We start from the raw sequence: 25439 nt of genomic DNA, 5'->3' as shown, positions 1-25439 counted from the left end.
TATGGATATGGCCACTCGGCCCGCCCTTAACTGTATATATGGAAGACGCCTAGCTTCATCTAGGCGTGTTCGGTGTTCTTCTTCACTTTCAGTTCTATAAAATTTAACTAGTAGTACGTTTTACAAAGTTAGATACTTAGTAGTAGTAGATCACAGATTAATGAGTTATATTCAAGCTAATCGACCGTTACAGAGATACAAAGGAAGAAGGTTAGTAATTTTTAAATTGGTAACATTATTATTTCTAGTCGGTGACAGCTAGTGATTGACTTGTCAAATAGAATTGAAATGGCGATGGCGAAACGAGCGACCACTAGTGGCAGATGGCGGGATTGATCTCGTGTGATATAACTGTGTTAGATGGTTAGATTAGTTTTTAAATTGTAGTGTTTATTATAGAATAGTTATTAAAATGACTAGGTAAGCCATGTTTGCTTAATAATAATTGTTTAATTAATCTTACAATCTTTATTCGCACTGCACAAGATTGTAAGCGAAATCTCTTTGACTGTCGAAAATAGTGCATTTCATCTTATTATTAAAATATCCATCTTAAAATTTCAGAGCTAAAATAGAACTCGGAGACGTGACACCGCATAATATAAAGCAATTAAAGAAGTTAAATACAGTTGTATTTCCCGTGTCATACAATGACAAATTCTATAAAGACGTGTTGGAAGCGGGTGAACTGGCGAAGTTAGCGTATTACAATGATATCGTGGTCGGAGCGGTGTGCTGTAGAATAGACACGTCGGAGAACTCACGGAGACTGTATATAATGACTCTAGGATGTCTGTATCCCTACAGAAGACTGGGAATAGGTACTTTGATGGTGGAACATGTGCTCAAGTATGTTGAACAGGATGGAAATTTTGACAGCATTTTCTTGTGAGTATACTTTTTTCGTATATTAGATAGTGTCTTGTATTTATTATTAATAATATTTAATATCTACTTTAATCATGTTACACTTTCATGATTAAATATACCAATTTCTAGAAAAGTGGTAGTGATTTCAAGGTTAGAATATGAAGTTGATTGTTATAGACATTATAAAGGTAGTGATAATTTTGTGTATCAAGTAGGTAGCATATATAGTGGAGAAAAGTTTGTAGACACTCTTATTAATGGCCCACTCAGTACCAATGATGAATACATTTTTTAACACAACCTTTATTGAGAAAGACTATACAAATTTTATGTTATAAGTACTTATTGTATACATTTCTTTATTCAATGGTTTATTTTATATAAGGTGAAATAAAAAATTCTTTAAGAAGTATTCTACTAGTGAAATTACACATTTTTCTTAAAGAATTGTTAGTTCGTTCAGTTAGTTTCACACTAACTAGTTACTCAGAATGAATTGATAATTCATTGTGAATGCCTTCAGTCAGTATTAATTTTGATAACCCAATTTCATTGAGATAAAAAGTAACCTATGTCCTTTCCAATATAAATATATACTGAGTGGTTAAGGTGTTTAAAGCTAATAAACAAACAAACTCATATAATATTAGTAAGGATTTATTCTCATTTCAATGCTAGAATATATGCTTTTATTATTATTTATGATCTTGAACAGGATTGAGTAAGAGTGGAAAATTATATGTGGTTTTCTTTGAAGGAATCTAATTTCCATTATTTACTAATCATTAGAATAGTAATTAGATAACACAAGGGAACCAAATTACACTATTTGTTGCATGGATATTAATGACTATTGTTTACTAATTTAAGATTGCTTATTTCAAATTTATCCTCTATTTTTCTTTAACAGCTCTAGTTTTTGAGATACAGCCACTGGCCATATTTTTGTTCTAGTTACAGTTAATTTTCATAATACTGAGCAATTTTTTTTAAACAAATTTATTACAATTTCTACATAGAGAAATATTGGTAAAAATGATCTCAACTCTTTCTTCTGTGGTGAATATACATTAAAAAATTGTAAACTAAGCCTGTCAAAGTTTATAAAACAGGTGTGTTTTGATACTTTTGTGTTTCCTTTGGACAACAACATCGAACACATGTGGTTGATATGTGTAGATCTAAAAATTGTGGGTTTTTAAATAATTTTTTATTTTGAAATTACTTTTTTATTATATCTCAAAAACTGAAGCTGGGACAAAAAATCTAACTAGAGATCTAAAATCTACACTTAGAAAATGTATAATAGAATTCATAATATTTCATGTAACAAAAATATTGTTCCCTTGTGTAATTTATTGATTCTTTAATACATAATTTATGCACATCCTATTAAAATTATAAACATAAAAGTTTGTGTGTTTATGATTCAGTCTGAAGTAATTTGAATGAGTTTATTATATTAGTTGTGTATTAATCAAGAATATTATAGTAGTACATAGATAATATACTAGATTAACACAGAGTATAATTTTATCTTACCTCCAGCAAACAAAGCTACATACAGCTGATTACAGCTAATAAGTAATATGACCTACATTTGCTAACATTATTCAATTAATGTTTGCAGCAACACTAATTGGTTACACTTTTTATGAATTCTTGTTAAGACTTTTAGATTCCTTATGGAAATAGCAGGAATTAGGTGTTCTTTTAATTAATGATATAGGAATGATAACCTTGCTTATGCTATTGGTTGTGTTGGTGAGATATCAATAAGGGATGGTAGGTGAAGATGAAAGTAGGTTAGCTATCCCATTGTGTCAATTTATCAAGAACTAGCGGCCCGTCCCGGCGTCACACGGGTGGACATTTTTAACATTTTCCTTCTCTGCTCTGCTCCTATTGATTGTAGCATGATGAAAAGTATACTATAACCTGCCCAGGAGTATGAAGAATAATTATATCAAGTTTAGTTAAAATCCGTCAAGTAGTTTTTGTTTCTATAACGAACATACAGATAGACAGACAGACAGAGGGAGACTTTGTACAAAAGTCGATTGCTTGGGTACCTCTGTCCCATTCGTGTTTCAACCGTGAAGCAGTTGTGTTTGCATGGCTGTGTTTCGGTTTGAAGGGTGGGATATGGCGTGAATTTACTGGGTACAGAGGAATAACACCTGAGTCCTCAAGAATGGCAACGCACGGGGGGTATCATGGGCGAAACACTATACTCTGTTATGTCCATGGTACTGCTCATGTCTATAGACGACGGTTACCACTTTCCATCAGGTGGGCCGTCAGCTTGTTTGCCATTCTAAGTTGTATAAAAAAAAAAAAGACATAAATTTTACTGATTGCATTTTTAGCATCAGTATTGATCACTAATCACCTCCTGATAGTTATTTTGGAAATATATTTCATGTACAGAATTGACCTCTCTACAGATTTATTATAAGTATAGATGAATCACAATAGTTGAAAGTCATCCTGACCAGGGTATTTTGTTAACAATTTTCTCTTTCATCTCATTACTGACAATCCCATTTCCCACCATGAGAAGGTATTGTACGACACATTTATAATTGCAGTTAAATAGAAATACTGCTATTTGTAAGTATTTGATATAGCAAATATATATTGATATTATAGGAGACATGTATGATAGATATGTATGTATAATATATCTAAATGTATTGTTTATCTGCAATCACAAATCTTTACAAATCCTAATTTTTCATACCAATTTGTTTCAGACATGTGCAAGTGAATAATGAGGGTGCAATAGATTTTTATAAGAAATTTGGTTTTGAGATTGTTGAAACAAAAGAACACTACTACAAGAGGATAGAACCGGCTGATGCACATGTTCTACAAAAGACAATCAGACAGCCAGAAGCAACACCTTTAGTTAATGGAATAGTGCCACATGCAAAAACAAATGGACACGATTGAGTGAACCAATAAACTCCACTGTACTCAACAAACCCTCGGCTTGGTTGTAATAGTGCAACTAACAAGTGATACCACGTATTTTAAGACTAGGAACTCGGTACCGACAACCAGAATTGATTTTAATTAAGATAATTCAAATATTTGTTCCATATTAAGGGACAAGTATTTTAATACTATATTGAATATAGATGGTTTCAAACATGTCTGAATATGGTTCAAGCCATTCGTAAACAGTTAAATTGTAGGTTGAGGCCATAATGCTAAACTGGATACGACTGATAATTCTGGACAGTACCTCATGTTGTACAGTACTTCCATAGATATGATGGCATGTTGATGAAAATGGTTAATGTTTCTAGTGTGTTTTATTAAACTAGGACAGATTGTACAGGTGTGACATTAATGGACGTGAAACTGTAAATTCTCTTAATATTTGAGTATGTGTAAAAATGAGAAGCAGTGGTTAGCTCTAGGTATTCTTTTAACTATATTGGATGGCATACAAAATTTTGTGTCATTGTTTTTTACTATAACTTTAATCGAGTAGGTGTAAAGTTTTCGATTTCGCTAATTTAATGAACTTTGGATTCAAAATAACTGTTGTGCAGTAATCACCTCGCAATTAATTTGTAATATTTGTATAAAGAGTTTTTTTTTTTCAATTACTTTAATAGGCTTAATGTTTCAAGTTGTGTTAATTTTGTAATTCTTTGCACTGCATCAGTACATTGGTATTTGATAATAATTTATCATTTTGTTGATTTATATACTTGAAAATTGTTTTATTTGAATTACTTCTTAATTTCAAGCAATATGTGAATTTATATGTCATCATAGGTCAATACCTGCTACCAAAGTTTTTTGGCGCACAGTTTTTTTTCTGAATCCATATTTTGTTATATGCATCATGTTCACTGCAATTTTAGCATTAGATTAAATAAACATCATTAACATTATATGAAGTTTTATTTTTCAATGGTTAAAAAACCTTGTATATAACCTTCATTGTAAATAACGATAATGAATCTTTGGTCAAGGAAATTAAATCTATTGAAGGTTTTAAAGATTTCTAGAACCTTATTCATGGCCTCTAAATTCAAACAATGTGTGTAAGTACATTATACTCGTTTTATAGTCATAAATATAATAGGTAGATATAAATATTAAAATTATCACATTAATACTGCATAATTTTTACTATTGCTTGTATTAAAGAGAACGCGCTACTTTATTTCTGACTCATCATCGGGTCTCCCTGATATTTCGCCACGTAGTACATACATTACCCATTTACCTACTTCTTGCGATACTTAAGAGCGCTCTATCTCGCAAAAGTGGTCCACACTTGTCTGCAAGGGGTTGTCACTTAAGAACCTTTTTTCTAGTCTCCAAATTACAATCGGCAAAATTTGCGTGTTTCAGCAAGCTGTTTGACCGTTTACACATGCTTTAGTTTTTACACTTGTATTACCATTGCCAATTGACTTTCGAAATTAGATTTACAATTGGGTCGTATTTTTTTGTTTGTTATCTAAAAACTGTCAGCTCTGAACCGATTTGGAAAATTCCTTTTTATCTTGAAGGTATATTTACAGATTAGTCGCAAAGAAATTTTATCGAAATTGTTTCAGTTATATTTAGATCAAAAAAACTTGTTACAATTGAAATATTTTTTTGTGGGATATAATCTTTAATTATAAAAAAAAAAAACGTTCAGAAACAATCGTTAGTATGTAATTAGTTATTAATTTCCATTTAAACACTTATAAATGCTTTTTTAATGGTGTTTGAAATAAAAATATATTATATTTCGGCATTACTTTATTACAGCATAAAACAATATACAATATTGTCACATTACCTATATTTTTCCACTATGGACACGTCTTTGGTCATAAATCGTTATATAGATAATGTCGATCGCGATTTATCATTGTTTTAGTAATATGTAACATTTAGTATTTTAAATTCATTTCCACATTAAGGCCCGATAAATAATGCATATATTTATGTACCTCTATTAATTTTATCATTTACGGAATAATTTTATTTTACACGTCAGATCTATATGGAGATTCGTTATTATCTATAAAAATACATTTTTACAAATTCTTAAACTACACAAACAGATAATTTCATATATAACAAGTTACAACAATAATTATTATACATATAGATATTTATATTCGTGCATTTTAGAATACTGTTATGCTTTCAAAGCTTCAATTCACTATCACAGACATTGTTTAACACTGAGTTACTTTTTAAAACAGCATAATTCTCGAAATGCATTCATAAGTTAGGTACTAAATATTTACCGTCCTAAACGACGGACTTAATCTAGCAAGGGAACAAACATTTTACAAGGTCTACAGCGGCATGTCTAGCTCTTGGAGTGGTTAAACACAAGCACCGTGGCGCCCCCATCCATGGAAATTGTACTATATGAATATCCTTTTTATTAATCTTTCTTTATTAGGCAGGTTCATCTTTGTCCGAATAAGATACGTTAATAATTTCATAGATTGAATATGACAGACAAACAATGGATTGGAATGGGGACCCCAAGAAACTAAAATATATTAAATAAAAAAGGAAATAATATTGACATTGTTAACTATTTTACAGTAAAAATTGGTTATAAAATAACTACATAAGATATATACAAACATAATCTCCTTATATACATACTTTTTGCATAGAAATATTAAGGACCTCTTGACGTAAAATGCTAGATAATAATTTTGAAATTGTATGCTTATAATGATATTAGCACATACCTCTGCTAATATAATGTTGTTACATAATACAATTAGTAGAGATTATATTGTTATTAATTGGTATATTTCATTAATTTATTTAATATTCATTATATTAGAAGCAACCATAATTTAATTTGACAATGTTCCCTTGCACGAGCCTAATGTTTTTTTTTTTAATAATTAGCAAAGAAAATGGACTAAAACAATTTAGTAATTAAATAAAGCTTATTCTAGTATTATAAGGCTGCCTTTACATCTATAAGTTTTAAAGCAGTTTTAGCATAATTTTGCACATGTAAACACTTCTATTTTATCATTAATCCAGCGATCAGTTACTTCACTTATGACACTTACCCAATGAGTAAAACTTATAGATCTAAAGGCGGTCTATCTATTAACAATTTAACATTCCTCTAGTAGGATATCTACCTAATATCTAACATACTAGGTAATATAATGGAAATGAAATATTAGTCTAGAACAGATCAACAAATAAAAAAAAAAAAATTAGGTGATGAGAATTAGGATATATCTCAAAAATGACTTTTAATTTCATGCAATAGTGTTGCCATTGTTGAACATAAATATAAGTCACATAAAAATGATCTAATCTTTCGAATGAGTCGAAAAATGTGCAGTTATTCAGTAATAATAATTGTTAATGAATGCCCAGAACACTTTTTTTTAAAACAGTTCATTAAATTTATTGTGATTAAACAATAAATATTAATTATTCAGATAAGTCTCATGGTTATTGCATTAAATTAAAAGTCGAATTGTTGTAAAGAATAAGACAATAATTTTAACAAAATTATACATAGTGGAATTGAGCATTCATTTCTAAATAATGAATAGTTAAAGAACAATAACGAAATATAAATTTTACGTATCACATTTAAAAATAAATTAATAAAACACATTAAAATATAACAATCCAAATAAATCACAATAAACCATGGCCCGAACAAACAACCGAATAAAAATTTTTATTGAAATTTGGCATCTATTATCAAAACCTTACAAAAACCATTTTTTTTCATGTTATACCGAGATTGTTTCGTAAATTTATGTTTTAATAAGTGATGAATTACGCTTATATACAGTGTGTAACCATTGATAAACAATAAATTCAGATTCCCATAGGAAAGTTACAATGAAAACTGTATTGAATTAAAATAAAAAAAAGTAGTTATTTTAAGATATGCCGTTATTGTAGTTGAGAGTATACTTGCCATGAATATGAAATTTCGTGTATAGACGTTATATTTTTACTTTACAAAAATTGTAAGAACATTTGAGAAATGACACTGGCTGGTTAGAAATGGACGTGTAATTTGTTTGAATGCGTTCTTTTTTTATCGCTGCTAATCTGCATATCATGAATCTTTTGTAAATCAATGGGTGTAAAAAAGGCGTATAACAATTCGACATGGGTCGAAATGGGATAATATTTTTTATATCTGATTTCATAACCATAAACCGCTCCATTACGTTATCGATTTAGTATACTAAATCGATATAGTCGATTTTGGGTTTAAAAACATTTAAAATATTAATTTATTCAATATTATTTTATATTAATTGTTCTTTATAAATTGTATATTACATTAGTTATTAAATGTAATTGGAATTTATATTTTTTAATACCCCAATATGTTGCATTATAAAAGTCGAGCATACCTACTTTTTACTATATTTATAACGGTATTACAGTGATAATTTTGTGAATGCAGTTTGCAATTACAATGCGATGTTTAACTGCCGATATCTCCTAACATGGGCAAAATAAAAAAAAAAGGGGACATACACCTTATATTTTATTCCAAATACTACGAATCCAAAAAGTGACGTTTGTTTTGACACTTTACCTCAACATAATGAAGTAAAAATGATTTCTCTATGTAACACAGAAAAGGAGATATGTTAGAATAAAATTCTACAAGAACTCATATTTTATAAGTGTCCGTTGGGAGCTATTGGTAATTTAACGTCGATTTGGTGATGGTATATATTTCACTGCCGTATTCAGTTCATACAGCTTTTTACATTAGTTTTTTTTTTTCTTTAAAGTTTCAATATTAATTTTTACAGAATTATATAAACTTTCAGTAATCTAAGACGCCCCATAAATAGTTGGCTACATAATAATATCGTACAAATAACATTTTGAATTAAGTTAAATGGTGGGAGTTAAAACGTGAATCTTGACAGGTACGTTGTTACATTATCACGTCTTTTATTATTCAATATTTTCAAATAATAAATATTTAAATTTGTTATTTATAATTCCAATATTTCAAGTAATTATCCTGTCGTTTTGTAATTTTAGTTTATTTTTATACTCTTTTTTTATGTACATATTTTGGTATATGTTATTTACATTAGTTCTTCATAACTCTGGTTAAAATATTGTCCTATTTTTGATGTTTTGGAACCTCTCAACTGCTATCCTAATAAATTATTTAAAATTGTCATTTATACACACATTTGTTTAAAATTATTATTACAAAGAAAATTCGATTAATTTCTAAAAATACCTCTGGCAATTTTATTTTTGTTGCCTTCTTTTTAGTTTCAAGAGAGGCATAAAGAATAGTGATCCATATTTCTCTTCACATTTTATAATAATTACAAGGTAATTAAAAGGTATAAAAAAAGATATTGGGTATACATAATTCAAATTGAAATTGATAATCAGTTTTAAAATATATAGGTATATAAATTGTATATACTAAGGTAATAAAAAAATATAGAATTTTGGTTTTGGGAGTAAGATCAATATTGTCTTTTTTGTGTTACACTACACATAAAGTAAATATTTATTATAATTTATATATTAAAGTAGGAGAAAATTCCTTGCTTTAATCTATATTATTTTTTAACGAAATGAAAACAATGTGATGTATATATGTACCTATAGGTGTAGTAGAAATATATAGTAATATTTAAAATGCAAACAATACAGTATTATATTATAAGTGAAGAATAATTGCGCCTCTAAGGATCGACTGACACGAGAAATGTAAAACATTAAAAATAGAAAAACATTCACATTATTTATTATCTAAATAAATAATTTGGGCTAATTGAATAAAACAAATAGTGATGTATTCTTGGATATGTAGGTTATGACGCTGACAAACTTATATTTCTATGGACCCAATAAAAATGTTTATATTTCTTAATAATTTAAATAAATTCAAATATAGAATGTAAAAAAATTGGTATAGCGCATCTGGGGGCTTATTATAAACGCTTAAAACTTGAGTTATATAGATTAAAAAGACTGCCCAGCAAATTAGTACTAAAACCATAGATAAAACAGATCAATTTTAGTCACGTGACCCAAACCTGTCTATTATGTAATAAGCCCTTTAGTGAGTGACACTAGGGTCGTATGTCAGGCTAGGCAGGCATAACACGCCGAAGTACAAACCTACGTGTGACAACACAGTCCGCACATTCATAAACGATTGTTATCAGACGTGGGCGCGCTGTCAAGGTCTAGTAGCTGTTTGATACGTTCCATGCATAGTTTCGATCCCTCGTTCGCTTCCTTGGCCATCTGGAAATAAGAACATATTCACATATATATTAACATTTTTTTTTATTTGTATCCATTTTTTTTGGAAGGTTTGATAAGAGACCCTTCCATGATATTTACTTGTGAGATACATTTAATATTTTTTATAATTTCATATATTACATATATCCGTGAAATAATAAGCAATATAAAAAAAAAAATATAGAGTTCTGAAGTGGTTTCAATGTATGTAAACAAGACAAAGGAAACCATGTATGAATATCAAATATAATTTCGTCAAATAAAAAACAGAAGTGGGATAAAATGTATAGTATAATGTAACTTACAAGTGAAAAATTAAGGAATCCATGTGGTAGACCTTCTAGCACATCTATACCAACAATATTGCCGAGTTTCTTCAGTTTTTTGGCAAACATTACACAGTCGTCCAAACAGGGGTCGAGGTGCACCGTCTGAGTGTAAGATCAACAATAATATGTTACAATATTTGGAGACGATAAAAAATAAAAGCAAAACCAAACTCACGTGATCATAGTATGCTAATATCTTTACCTTTTTTTTAGAAGAAACTTTATGCAACTATACTATACTAAAAATATTTTTTATGATATATTCAGAGTTGGCGTTATTGGACTTGACGATTTTCGGAAAGTATTTTAAAATTTGTAAGTGTTTTTTTTATATATTGTAATTGAATTAGGTGTTCTTTTGTGGAAATCTATATCACTGTCAAATAAGCAGTGTTTATGGTAACCACTCACAATGGTTTTTTTTAAATGCTATTTAATATAAAATAAACGTGTTTTCTTGTCTCAAGAAATTTTAAATTCTATCGTCGTTTTATACATGCGAGTATGTATTGCAGACTTTAACAATGATCGCGCATTGAAAGTGTGACATTAACATATTAATGCAGTCTCATTCATTGGCAATACGAGATCAATATCATAGGTTAGGTCAGAAATTACGACCGTTCAGAACTAGAAATTAAATTATTATTTGATCTGTGATAGAACAGGGATGTTTTATTGGACGTTTAGTACAAAAATAATTAAGCTGCAATAATACTATGTATAACATATCAATATCTAAGATTAGGGTATGATGAGGCTGACATATCCTTATAGGATAAAAGGCTTTAAACAAAAAAAGATAAAAAAAAAAAAAAACATACCAATATCCTAACCGGCGGGAACTTGTTGAGTAATTGCTCGTCGGCCCAATATGGGGATAACAGCGGATCACGCGGTACCGAGAATATAAATTCGTCCGATGGACTGCGAGCTATCAACGCGTCCAAATTGGTCCGCACCGCCAAACTGGAAAAACGGAAAACTATATTAAAGACTAGCGGCCCGTCCCGGCGTCGCACAGGTGGATACTTTTACATTTTAAAAAGTGGCCATTAAGGCTGCACACGCGACGGAAGCTTAAAAATGGAGTAACTTCTCCCGTTTTCCCAACATTTCCCTTCACTGCTCTGCTCTTATTGATCGTAGCGCGATGAAAAATATACTATAACCTGCCCAGGAGTACGAAGAATAATTGTAGTAAGTTTTGTTAAAATCCGTCAAGTAGTTTTTGTTTCTATAACGAACATACAGACAGACAGACAAAAATTTTACTGATTGCATTTTCGGCATCAGTATCGATCACTAATCACCCCCTGATAGTTATTTTGGAAATATATTTAATGTACAGAATTGACCTCTCTACAGATTTATTATAAGTATAGATATAGATTACTGATGAAGATATATCTCATGATCTTGTTATTTTAATGTAAAATTTTAAGAGCAAATTCCAAATGAAATATTTACACGCCACACGGTTGAATGCAGAGAGTATTTTCTTTAACATTAAATATTTGTAATGTATTAATCTGTATACATACATACATACATATCTGTCACGCCTGTCTCCCATTAGGGTAGGCAGAAACAATGGAACGCCAAATGCTTCGATTCAAACAAACCTCTTTCGCTTCTTCCACATTCATCAATCTTTTCATACACGCTCGCCAGTTACGGGTACTTTTAATTTGGCCCTTCTTCAGCACGTCGCCTATTTGGTCGACATACGTCCGTCTAGGGCGGCCCCTACCGACATCTCCATTCATTCTTGCTCGATAAATCTCTATTCAGTTAATCTGTATTCGAGCAAATAAAGTTATCATTCATTCATTCATTCAATCCACTTGGTGATGAAGTACGAAAAGAACGAATCATCATCATTCTTTTGTATGTGTGTATATACTTACTCGTCTTGTGTTGGTCTCGTGATAGTGTTGGACCCCGTGATGTACGCCAGTTTAGAAGACATCGCGCCCATTACGCTGTTCGCTGCTTCGCTTATACTGAAAATTTATATTACCAGTTACTAGAGGGAGACAGTTTACCAGAAGGAGACTTTGTACAAAAGTCGAGTGCTTGGGTACCTCTGTCCCATTCGTGTTTCAACCGTGAAGCAGTTGTGTTTGCAAAACTGTGTTTCGGTTTGAAGGGTGCGATAAGGCGTGAATTTACTGGGTACAGAAGAATAAAACTTGAGTCCTCAGGAATGGCAACGCATGGGGGGTATCATGGGCGAAACAGTATACTGTGTTATGTTCTTGGTACTGCTTATGTCTATAGGCGACGGTTACCACTTTCCATCAGGTGGGCCGTCAGCTTGTTTGCTATTCTAAGTTGTATAAAAAAAAATTGACTTTTATTTTTGTTCAATTACGTAGGCTATATATTTTAATTATACTATTCATATTATAAATACGAAAGTTTATAAGGATGGATGGATTTTTATTATTCTTTTACGCAAAAACTACTTAACTAATTTAAATGAATATTTTACTGAACTAGGTGTTATCTTGTGGTAGTCAATATCACAGGTTATTTATATAATTAGAATTATTTTGTTTAATTCCGCTATTATTAGTTTATTATCTTCGAGTGCTGGCAGTCACTTACATACTAATGGTAGTGGAATTAAACAATTCTAATCAAATAACCAGTGACTTGAATGAAATTTGGTACACGGGTAGGTTATGTTTAACTTAGCATACAGTACTGATTCATGCGGTTAAAACCGCGGGATACGGCTAGCACGTTAATAAAAGTCAACAGTTGAAATTATCGTCCATTCTAGTGTTAAAGAATTTTAAGAAAGGACGCTCCTTTCGTTTAATTTAAGTTAAAACAAAGAAATAATATTGAGAAATAAAATACAGTGGATTTAAGAGAAATGCTGTGACGAATTAAAGACCACAATGCTGACTCTGACTTATATAAGATATAAGTAATTAAATAGCACGAAAATAAAATCTAAATAAGATTTCATTAATGATGAAAAATTATCTATTTATGTATAGAATTGTATTTAGTATTAAAATCTACTTGGTAGAGACAAATGGATAATGAAATTTTATTCATTCCATAAGTGGTTGGAATAAAATTCCAATTTTAGGGGTAAGTAGTTTCAGATTTTGAGGGACAATTGGAACTGGCTATCTATATCACTCAACAGATTTTGATACGTATTTTATTGTAATTTAGATAGTCTTTAACAAAGGTTTGTATGGTTTAAATTCTTATTTGCACCCGTGCAAAACCGTGATGACTTGTGACGTGTTTGACGTGACGTTGATGACGTGTGTTAGTATGTAATATAATTTATAATGTTACCGAGTTTTTATTCTCCTTTTGTCTTTTTGATCCGGATCGTCAACCAACGGCGGTTCACCAACTAATGTACTCGAAGCTTCAGATTCTGCCTCCCTAGAAACAATTTAATTTTTTTTTTTAATGCACTTATTTGGGTCTCCCAGGTTGTTATTAACAAATGTTCCCGAGTCCTCAGGAACGGCAACGCATGGGGGGTATAATGGGTGAAACAGTATACTCTGCTATGTCCATGGTACTACTCATGTCTATAGGCGACGGTTACCACTTTTCATCAGGTGGGCCGTCAGCTTGTTTGCCATTCTAAGTTGTATAAAAAACAATGTTAATAATTACACATTATATCCTGTTTAAACAACAGTTTTTATTATTAAAAAATAATAAAATCACATTCATAATATTAGTAAGATTTTAATTTTGAATACCTGTGCGATTCGTCAAGAGCTTTATTGTTCGGCTTGATGACTGGTATTCGGCGTCCTTCGCTATCGGTATCGCTGTCCAGCACGTATCTCTCCAAGAAATCTGATACGTACTGCTGAGATTTGTCTTCAGGCGGAGTTACACCTGGGAAATGGAATAAGGGAAATTTCTTATTATAATTTTATAGTATCACTAGTGATCCAACCCGGTTTCGCAGGAATAGATAGAAAAATTAATTAGTATTGGATATTATACCTTATGCTACGGTAACTCAGTTTACCAAAGTTTTAATACCTTGGGTTACATTATTATAATTTATGTAGGAATATTTTTTTTTAAATAATAGATATTCTATGTTAATATAGTTTTCTATAGGTGAAAGAATTTTTTAAATCGGTTGAGTCATTTTTAGTTTATACATTATAAAAAGTTCTAATCTTTCCTCTTTCTAAAATATTATCTAAAAATGTATTATAAAATAAAAAGTTTTGATTTATTTTTATTACAGCAGTTAAAAATTAATAGAAAAAAAAAAAACATTATAATAACAAAGTACAAAAGGCAATAATATCGCTACAGTAATCTTTCTCTAATAATGTTTGGATAAGTGATGTTTGATACAACATTAATAAATACTCCGGTTGGTGCAGTTAATTTATAAATTTTAAATATATTATATATATATATATATATATATATATATATATATATATATATATATATATATATATATATATATTATAATAATTTAAAAATTTAATATATTTATCGTTTTTAGTTTTACTTAAATAGATATATTATAATAAAATTTATAGAGCAACAACAAGACTGTCTCATAGTAGTAAAGTATCATGTCACATAGAGGGCGTCTCAACCGCGCGATGAATGTAAAAATTTACAGGGTGATTTAGTAATCATTGCGCTGTATTAATATGCACGGCTTTCCCGCTACGTTTATGTTGGGCCGCCATTGTCTAGGCAAGTATGTATTAGAGTTAACAGGTGGCTTAAAGATTAAATAAATAAATTGTTAGAATTATAGTGCACATTTACCAGTGGCTGTATGTTCACTTTGCAAGGAGGCAGCGCTTATTGTGGTGTCCGAGGACTTCCTACGCTCGCTGCCCGACTTGTGAGCCTGCAGCTCGGCTAGATCCGACGGGGAGACCTCCTCGAACGACGACGGACCTTCGCTTACGCCCTCTAGTCATATAACAATATTAATTTAATATTTCGTTTCATCATACTAATTGTACTAAGTGTCTACTACTGAATAGGCCTCCCTCTATTGGGGGCTTTTGTCAATAGTTGTAAGAGTATTTTAATGTTGAGGGGTTTTTTTAATGGGTTAAAATGAAATGGTAACCCCGCCTGCGCTGGCGAGGATACGCTGATACGCGTCGGGATACGCTGGCGGAGCACCAGTGAAGGATGATAGGTGAGGATGAAGCAGGTCAGTTGGCCCATCGTGACGAATTCAACAAGAATTGTTCACGATCGTTTCCAGGGGGAACCACTTGGAGGTCGACCTAATAGGGCATATTGCTAGCAATAGGGCTGTCAAACTCCATTGCTAACAATAACTTCCCCCCCCCCCCCCCCCCTAATGTTGAGGGTAAAAATTAACATTTAACGTCTTTTACTGATCATGCTATTTTACAATTTTAGATCGTGCGGACTTCCTAAATGAACAGAGGTTTAAAAATCATCATCATCATCATCATCATAATATATCATATCATAAAATAAGTATATAAACAAAGGGGAGGCCCTTGGGAGATTTTATTAATAATTGCCACGTTGCTTTGTAGGCGGATTGGTAACAGCAGTTAGGCTTTAGAGGGACGCTGTTGCCTGTCCCTTGCTCTTCCTTAGTCGCCTCTTACGACACCTACGGGATCGGAAGGGGTGGCCTATTCTATTCCGGGACCACACGGGCAATCATATTATCAGCTGTTAACTGTTCACTGCTGGCCTCCTCCCATTGGGGGGTTATGCCAGTAGTTGCTGCTCTATACGGTTGGGTTGGCAACCGCAATTAGCCTTTGGTGATGTTTTAAAAAGCTGGTGTTCATATCTCGATCATTAAATTCCCTTTTGTCGCCTCTTAAAACACCCACGGGATAGGAAGTAGTGGCCCAGTCCATGTTGGAACTACACGGCAAAAGTATAAAAAAAAAGTAGTGATAAATTTTTACCTTGTGACGGGCTAACTTTAAGGAATCCATTGCTGTCTAGGGGCGTTGTTGCGTTAGACACAGCGTTTGTATCTTTATGTTTATCCTCTTTACTCTTCCCGCTAGTATTAGGACTGGCGTATGCTATAAAAAATATAAGAATATGTTTATTAATAAATGTAAATTTACATTAAGGAATAATATCTTAATCTACCAGAGGGAGACTTTGTACAAAAGTCGATTGCTTGGGTATCTCTGTCCCATTCGTGTTTCTACCGTGAAGTAGTTGTGTTTGTATGGCTGTGTTTCGGTTTGAAGGGTGGGATATGGCGTGAATTTACAGGGTACAGAGGAATAACATCTGAGTCCTCAGGAATGGCAACGCATGAGGGGTATCATGGGCGAAACAGTATACTCTGTTATACTGCTCAGGTCTAAAGGCGACGGTTACCACTTTCCATCAGGTGGGCCGCCAGCTTGTTTACCATTCTAAGTTGTAAAAAAAAATCTTAATAAGACGATGGAACGGCTACCAATTTTAACTAATTTTAGTTACGTAAGTTTAGGATAAAGGAAACACTAGGTGTCATGTCGTATAGGGAGGTCAGAGACATGGCCTGTAACATAGCAATAGATTATCTGACACTCTACAACGTCAAGATGTCGACTGGGTCTATTTTAATAAAATAAATGGTTTGCTCTTTATATAAAACGTATTTTATCTTGATCAGTGATAAAAACCCAGTCACGCGAACAAAGACGTGGGTAAAAGCTAGTATTTAATATCATAAAAATCAAAATGTACCTTTTAAACACCTCATCATGAATCCAAAGGGCAGCAACGGATCCATGAGACATAAAAGCCGGGCCGGGCTGGGTATGAAGCTGACCAGTAACGGTGCGTATGCCAGGAACAGGCCCTCGGGTGTTCGTAGTCCGGATGTGAGTATTTTCAGCGTGCAACCCGTTATAAGGTTCGCGCCTGCCGAGTCCCCGGCGAACACTATTCTTTTGCCTATAGACACGTTGTTTTTTTTATAAATTATAATTACAACAATAATAATTCGTGCATAATTTACATTTTATTTTAATATAATAACTACCGGTTTGATTTATGTGTAATTAGATCAAGAAAGCTCGACTAGTTTCAGGAATAATTCGGAACCCTTAATCATGAGCGGAAGTGACTAAAGCGCGAGCCTGACTGCGCGCTTCGGCCCGTTGAACGCGAGCTGTAGGCGTTCTTGGCACCGTCACAGATAAGAAAGACGGAGTTCGGTAATCTTTAAAGGCGATAGTATGATCACTGTATGACCACAACGGCTTACCAACATAGTCAATGACAATAACACAGCAAACGAAGAGAAAGACTACGGAGCCTAGCCGTTCATACTCGAAGATCATGATTAAGGGGCCCAAATTGGTCCCGAAACTAGTCGATGTTTATCGATCTAATTATACGTAAGTTAAACTAGTACTTATTACATGGGGGGGGGGGAGGGATTGTTAGTAATGGTGTTAAAGGGCACAATTGTTAAATTTCTAGCAATACCCTGGTTGGGTACAACCAGGTCGACGTCCAGGTCGACAAGTTTTGTTAAAATTTTAGTAAAACTTTTAACATAACTTATATGTTAAAAAAAATATCTGTATACATTATATATAAATTCGAAATGAAATAGAATGTAAAAATAATACATTACCTGTAGTGCCCAGCTCTTTGAAATTATTCATCATCCAGCAATAAGCGTAGTATACTTCTTCCAAAGCTCGGGGGAACGGTGCTTGCGGTGCGAGACTGTAGTCTATCGAGAGTATGGGAACGTTCAGCTTGGCCGCCCACTCTCTTAAGTATGTCTCGTGGGATTTTGAGCTTTGGGCCACAAACCCGCCGCCATGACAGTGGAAGATTATCCCATCGGCTGGCGGTAAATTCGATGATCCTTCGCCAGCCTGTATTTATATTTTTTTTTTATTTGAGAAATAAACAGTATATATAATTAACAAAAAAAAAAATTACATAATAGTTAGTGACCAATAAAGTTTCCACTGACAACTATTACACACTGAGCAGACGAGGTTCGATATACAGATATATAAAAATTTTAATTTTTAAATACATATACTGTAAATGTAAATAGGACTCCATTTTCCGCACTTAGCCTCTCATTTGGGCCGTTGTGCATATAATGCATATACTGTCACATTGAATTTAATAGTATACTGTATTCAATAGTAGGTAGTGTCCACGCTAGAAATAAAGCTACTGTCGAACATGTAATATTGGAAGGACAAAACAAAGTGGAGTACATTCCTAGTGATTTTTATTTTTTATTGATCGTGTCTGTTAAATACTATTTCAGTGCAAGAAAATAAACTAATTCAAGAAACTTAAAGGTGTAATTATAAAATAATAAATTACAGATATACATCATATTGCAGATTATACAGTTAGACAATGACATTCAAAGTCACAGAAACAATCCAGCAATATGCATTAGAAATAAAAAAAATAACTATCCAGCAATTTATTACTGCCATGTTGGGAATAAATAAATGAATATTAAAGTTCAGAAATTTTATTAGGTGTACTGTCAGTTTGTAATTCCAAATCATATAAAATAAATAATAAAATCAACAAACCATCCCCATTCTTTTGTTGACACTTATCAGTCTCACATTGAGACCTTGGAGGCCAATGTGCACAGTAGGGGGCAGCACAGTCGTTTCCTTGCCATCAGTGGTAAGCACAGTGATGGGCTCCGGTGGGATAGTAATCAATTTGTTGACAGCCACTGTCGACGACATGAGGCTTGGTACACGCTTCATTATTTCTGAAAGAATATAATATTCTTTATTGTACTCAGCATTAATTACAATAAGAAGCAAAAGTGAACTTATTTATAAAAGAGTTCAGAGTCCTTTTTTAAATTGATATAATTACGGGTGATTGACAACTGTCAAATACTCGAATAATACCAATAAAAAGTAATATCATGATGAGATATGATGATAGTGAGGATAGGATCATAGTGAAATACGAATAGTATAAATTGCTTTGAATTAAAAAGTTCAGTGTTGCCAGAGGAGAAATTTAATTTTTTTTACAATTAAATGAGAGGACATATAAAAATCTATAAATAGATTAATTATTAATAATATTTTTAAACGTGAGTCTGACAATACATACCACTTTCAGCTAAAAACCAGAATGCCTTGCAGAACTCGACGCTAGCTGACTGCGATATATTGACGATCCTGCGCGCCCTCATCTCCGGGTCGATGAGGTACTGTCCTCCAGTCCATACAGAGCTGATGAGGTTTCCGTGGCTATAGTAAGCCTCCGAAAAACCAGCCATACAGATTGATATACCTTTGAGTATACCGCGCATTGATGGGTTAAACTGAAATACAAAAACATTTATACAGATACCTTCTATTTACTTTATTAAATTAAAAAGGGATAAGAAAGAAATTAACTTTATTTCATACCAACATGTGACAGCATCCACACAGAGGTTAAAAAATAATTAAAACAGAAAAAACTAACTGCGCGCGGTACTGAACAGTACTTGGACATTGCAACATTACTTTTTCTAAAATAAACGTAGCCTAAGTTAATCCTTATTATATCAACTACCTGCCAATAAAGGTCCAGCCATTTCAGAGATTAGCCGTATATATATTCATATACATGTAGTAAAAAACAGTTATTTCAATATAACAAACAGACACTTCAATTTTATTTATATGTATAGATTTCAGTGATTGGTTAAGCTGTTAAGGCGCTATAAGATAATAAACAAACAAACAAACACACTCGCATTATAGTATTTTATTAGTAAGGAATACTAAAATAATTAAGATGTTAAAGTGAATGCACAGATTAAAACAATAGTTAATGGGCGGACAAATAATATGATAAGAACGTTTACTTTGTTGTATAATATACCTAAAGATTTATCATTAATGCATGCATTATGTTTTTGTATACTGATGAATCATGAATGCAAGTAGATATAACAATTATCTAGAGGTCAATAATGAATTAAGCACACGCTATCGAAAAATTGATACGAGGGGTCATTATTAAGAACAATTGAAATCAAAACATTATTTTTTTTTTAGATATTTTTTCTGCCTTATGTATGTTTGTTTTGGTATCACGCAAAAACTGTTGCATTAAATAGCATGCGGTTTTCACAGTTGCGCTCCTGAAGGTTTAATTTAAAAATTGATTCGTGGTTTATCATGACACGCCATGTACAAGTGGACCAATTCATTGTTTTTTTTTTTTATTCTGATATCTATGTTTACGAATCAGCTTGCCATAAGCTAATATATAATAAAAAAAAATAAAAAAAATTATGGTACTACAGATATCACTGCGTATTCTACGAAAATAATGCTGCTTCTCTTATCTATAGACGACAGTAAGCACTTTCCATTAGTGCGGATTTTCCGCTTGTTTGTCATTCTAACTCTCATAAAAAAAATCGTATTAACTACGTAACGGACAAAAATTATTAAATAAGATTCGACTAAGGGAGGGCGAGGGACGGGCAGCAGGTATCCGTCTTAAAACATCTCTAAAGCCTAACTGTAATTGTCTATCCGCCTGCCAAGCGTGGCAACTACGTGGGTACTAGCAAAACCGCTCAAGGGGGAGGCTTATGTTCAGCAGTGGACAGTTAAAGGCCGATATGATGGTGATGATTCCTAAAAATGTTACCTGAAACCCAAGGCATCTTCCATAGAAACAATATTGATTTATTGTGTCCGCTTGTGAAAACAATTGTTCTGGGGAGTGTTGTTCTGTCGGGAAGAGATCACCAGGGGGCGCCCATGATAGCAGTGTGTGCAGGTGATGTAAGCACGTTCCTAATGAAGCCAGCAGCTGTCCACACGACTCTATTTCCCTTTAGACAAAACATTATCATTTATGTTCTTTTTCTTTGTATCTTTCACATCCGGGGACTTAAAAATCCTGATCATAAATATTATAATAAGATTATATGATAATCTGCCAATAGAAATAGAATAGAAATATATTTATACAAATAGACTTGTTTACAAGCTCTTTTTTTATGATTTTACTGCTGGGTTCGGCATGTTGTTATCTGCTAAGAAGAACTTGCAAGAAACTCAAGTTACTATTTTCACATATTATATATATATATATATATATATATATATATATATATATATATATATATATATATATATATATATATATATATATATGCGTATGTTTTTTAACATAAGCGTTTTTTTTATTAAATAAACTTATTACACCAAATAGCTACAGCTTTTTTATTTTGTTCTCTATCCAAAGGTTGTTTGGAAGAGAATGCTTTAGGGATAAGACTGCATTTTCAACTTCATATGTGTTATATATGTATATACATATATAGTTTTGTATTATTCTTTAAACGATGCGATAAAGAGTAAATATATAAATAAATAATTTTACGCTTAGATGGGTATTGTGTTAAATATTAATATTACGTCCTTAGCGCGACTGCAACGAACTCAGCGTGATATGTAAACCAAACCCTATTAAAATTCATTTAAGATAGGCTGTTTAATCCCTCAGGTCCCTCACAGTACAAATGAATTAATATCTCTGAGGCTCTACCATAATTATACTTCATTAATACTTCTGATCACCTCATTTAAAATACTACGTATATTTGTGGAAAAGTACACACTAGTGATTTCAGCATGCTAAATGCACTCATTATTACCTATTGCGAAATACTGTATCATTGGATACTGAGATCATTGCATATAATGTTGATGAAAATATGCCATGATTACTGTATAGTTGACAAATAGAAGGCAAGTACGCGCAATCATGTGAGTGATCACCTTTATTATAAATGTACTATGACAATGGCAAATGGACTGTTTTTTATTTCTAATAATATAGTTTCATATAAAAACAATATGTATGGCCCTCCAGAATGTATGATCACAAAAATGTAATCCAAATGCAATAGATACATGTCGTGGCACTAGCATGTCATATAAGATACATGACAGTAGAGGAATATATAAGATACTTTTTAATTTATTTCAGTAGATGTTGTATACTATGTTTACCTGACAAAATAACTTTTACGAAAGAGCAATGCATCTCTGGCACTGCAAACCTGCCGACTGATTTTCAGACCATGCAACACACATGAGTCTACTACTGAGACAAAGCTCCTGTAGCCATTGCCAGGAGATGCAGCATCAAAATCATACAATGGCGCCACCTAAAACAAATTGTTTAGTATTAACATAGTTAAAACAATACATTTGGAAAAGACATATACATGCACATAATTTATGGGATCTATTGTATAAGTCTTTGAATAGTAGTAATAAATATATATTATCTGTGTGGTCCCGGCATAGAATAAGCCACCTCTTCCTTGCCCATGAGTGTTGTAAGAGGCAACTAAGGGAGGGTGAGGGATGTGCAGCAACATCCCTCTTAAAACATCTCTAAAGCCTAACCTCAGTTGCCAATCTATCTGACAAGCATAGTAACAACTGGCAAAACCCCCCAAAGTTCAGCAGTGGACAGTTAAAGGCTGATATGATGATGATGCATACATATATATAAATAAATAATAATATTTTATATTATTTGTACAAAACATTTTTTTACAAAGAATGTATAAGCCACAATTTAGTGCCAACTACCATCTAATCTAGGACAAGCTAGTATTTTAGGTAGTAGCCCCATAAAAGAATCAGCAATGTTATTATACATTTTGTAACTAGTTAAAAAAATAACAATTATTTGCCAAATTTGTTTACTTGATGTGTATAAATAAGTTTTTGTGTAAAATTTGTAAAAGCGTATGTTACTTATAATTATTTGTAGAATTGTGAATAAGAATATTTTTTAATCAATTTCAAGTTATAATAATTGTTATATTCAAATAATTTAGCAATTTAGTTCATATTAGTTCTTAGAATAAAGATTTCCCTGTGATATCAAATTAAAATTTAACCCCCTTGATAAAAATGACAAATCTCTAAAAAACCAATTTTAGCTATTGAACTGTTTTGTTTCTTTTTTTTTTTTAGTCCAAATTCTTAATTTAAATGATGATTAATTTAAATGATAAAACACTGTAATAGTTAAAATAGGTTTGTAGGAGGTTTAAGATTTTATAAGGGGGTCAATTTTAGGAATAGGTTTATAGAATAGTGCCTCAGAATCAACTTCAATAATTATTCAAACCATCTGAAAGTTCAATTATGACTCACACTTGTACTTTCGACTTGATCTCATATTATAACAGACTTATCAGTTAATAGTAGTTATGAGAAAATAATTATCAAAATTATTGCAACATGATTGTTACTTTTTATTACATTTATCTTTGAAGATGAACAAAGTTCAACATACATAATTCGGTCATATCTGATCACCTTTTTTGTGAATGGTAAATTGATTACAAGTTGAAAACTTTTATAATCTTTTTATAGAATTAATTTTCTTCTTTGTGTTCTCCACGCTTCAAGAGACTACTTAACATGGGAAATAATGCCACAAGTGATAAAATATGGTGATTATCACTTATAGATATGAGCAGCATCATGGATACTACAGAATAGTGTGATACTCATAACACGCATTACCCCTCATGCATCACTATATCTGATGACTACAGTATTAATTTTCCATATCCTGTAATTTCATTGCTATATCCCACCCTTCTAACCATAACACAGCAGGGGGAAAGAGATTATTAGTAATGAGGTATAACAGCCCTATTGTTACCAATACACCATATCAGGTCAACCACCATGGGATCCCCTAAAAACCATGGTGGTTCATTCTTCTTCAATTGGTCATTATGGCTATGATTTGCTTTCATCCTCACCTGTCATCCTTCATTCACCCCACTAGCACGGATACATTCTGATAGGGCATATCACATGGGGTTTTCCATTCCATCTTCATGCATCACACAAAAAAAAACCATAAAACAACCATGCAAACATAGATGTTTCATGGTAGAAATATGGATAAGACAAATGTTTTCCATACAGATTTTTGTACAAAGTATAGGGATACTTTGTACAAATAAATAGATAGTGCTGGGGTACTGACTTGAAGAAATGCTTTTCAGAGATAATCCACCATTATACCTAGTTATTTGTCACTTTATATTTTTATTTAATTTTTTTTCCTATAGTCATAGTTGTAGCTACTTCATGACAATGATAAATTTATGATAATAAACTACTAAGTAACTATACTAAGGTAAAAATAAGTAAAACCTAATAAATGTATTTAGAACCAGTAAAACATAATATACAGATAACGATATTATAAATTATTTGGTATATACAGATGGTAGTTACTATTTGTATCCATTAAAAAAATATAATTATCTAATAGTTTTTGTTTAAATTGTTGTAAGTAGTTTTACAGTACACCACATAAAAAGAATATAGCATTGCAAAGACTTACTTTTCGAACATGATCAACCAAAGGCCACACAGTATCAATATGATCCATCAGAGTCATGAAACCCTGATACAATCGTTGCCCATTCTCGGTATCATCTGGTTGGAAATATGTCGCGTTGTTTTGACAAGAATCTTTTAGAGCTTCGTACATAGCGTATGTCGGCGCAGCTCCTTCCGTACTTTCCTCGCAACATAACGATGCTTTTGCTGGAGATTCCGTAAAAGCCATTTTGCACAAACTTCTTTTATGAAAATAAAATCCACGGCTGAAGAATTTAAGCCTCATCTGTAATAATTTGATTATTTAAATCCATAATTCTAATTTCGTATGAATTTTATTATAAAATATCACCAATAGGTATAAAATATAGTTACAAAATACTTCGCGGGTAAATTTTGTTATCATTATACCATTTTTTTGTTAACACTCTTATAACAGTTGGTTTATTTCTGCGGAAAATACAATTTCAATTTGGTTTATATTAATAAATCGCTGTGTTTAGGTTTCACGTCAAGCACGAGTTAAATTTTTATCACAGAGAATTTATAGATA

At 32.0% G+C, this 25439-nt stretch overlaps 2 protein-coding genes across 4 annotated transcripts; one reads left to right on the top strand and one right to left on the bottom strand.

The window, feature by feature from the left end:
• The first annotated feature begins 260 nt into the window (after positions 1-260).
• LOC113512794 (probable N-acetyltransferase san) lies at positions 261-4781 on the top strand. Its single transcript, XM_026896710.3, has 3 exons — positions 261-420; positions 565-888; positions 3627-4781. Exons 1-3 carry the CDS (start codon positions 413-415, stop codon positions 3823-3825), a joined length of 531 nt encoding a protein of 176 aa, XP_026752511.1. The 5' UTR covers positions 261-412; the 3' UTR covers positions 3826-4781.
• Positions 4782-5628: 847 nt separating this feature from the next.
• Positions 5629-25432, bottom strand: LOC113513006 (hormone-sensitive lipase). Of its 3 annotated transcripts, none has more exons than XM_052893599.1 (16): positions 25298-25432; positions 24888-25172; positions 22511-22668; positions 21138-21324; positions 19596-19809; positions 19049-19239; positions 18109-18358; positions 17211-17420; positions 16427-16549; positions 15282-15431; positions 14231-14372; positions 13809-13901; positions 12392-12487; positions 11306-11450; positions 10458-10583; positions 5629-10152 (listed from the first exon to the last, which is right to left on the bottom strand). In XM_052893599.1, exons 1-16 carry the CDS (start codon positions 25298-25300, stop codon positions 10051-10053), a joined length of 2475 nt encoding a protein of 824 aa, XP_052749559.1. In that variant the 5' UTR covers positions 25301-25432; the 3' UTR covers positions 5629-10050. The 3 variants fall into 3 exon arrangements, with proteins under 3 accessions (XP_052749559.1, XP_052749560.1, XP_052749561.1); XM_052893600.1 differs by having other exon boundaries at positions 25262-25413; XM_052893601.1 differs by lacking the exons at positions 21138-21324; positions 22511-22668; positions 24888-25172; positions 25298-25432 and adding an exon at positions 20046-20238.
• Positions 25433-25439: the final 7 nt, after the last annotated feature.

Source organism: Galleria mellonella, unplaced genomic scaffold, assembly GCF_026898425.1.
Source record: "Galleria mellonella isolate WM207_F2 unplaced genomic scaffold, CSIRO_AGI_GalMel_v1 utg182, whole genome shotgun sequence".
Taxonomy (NCBI): Eukaryota; Metazoa; Arthropoda; class Insecta; order Lepidoptera; family Pyralidae; genus Galleria; species Galleria mellonella.
The sequence above is the reverse complement of the archived record's forward strand: the minus strand, read 5'-3'. Positions and strand labels throughout refer to the sequence as shown.

What these genes read in the sequence shown, in the direction of transcription:
- LOC113512794 (XM_026896710.3), top strand. An exon ending in AATTTTGACAGCATTTTCTT is followed by an intron (nt 889 to 3,626) that starts GTGAGTATACTT and finishes AATTTGTTTCAG; the next exon opens with ACATGTGCAAGTGAATAATG.
- LOC113513006 (XM_052893599.1), bottom strand. An exon ending in AAGTGAACATACAGCCACTG is followed by an intron (nt 14,373 to 15,281) that starts GTAAATGTGCAC and finishes TCCATTTCCCAG; the next exon opens with GTGTAACTCCGCCTGAAGAC. An exon ending in GCTCTTGACGAATCGCACAG is followed by an intron (nt 13,902 to 14,230) that starts GTATTCAAAATT and finishes AATTGTTTCTAG; the next exon opens with GGAGGCAGAATCTGAAGCTT.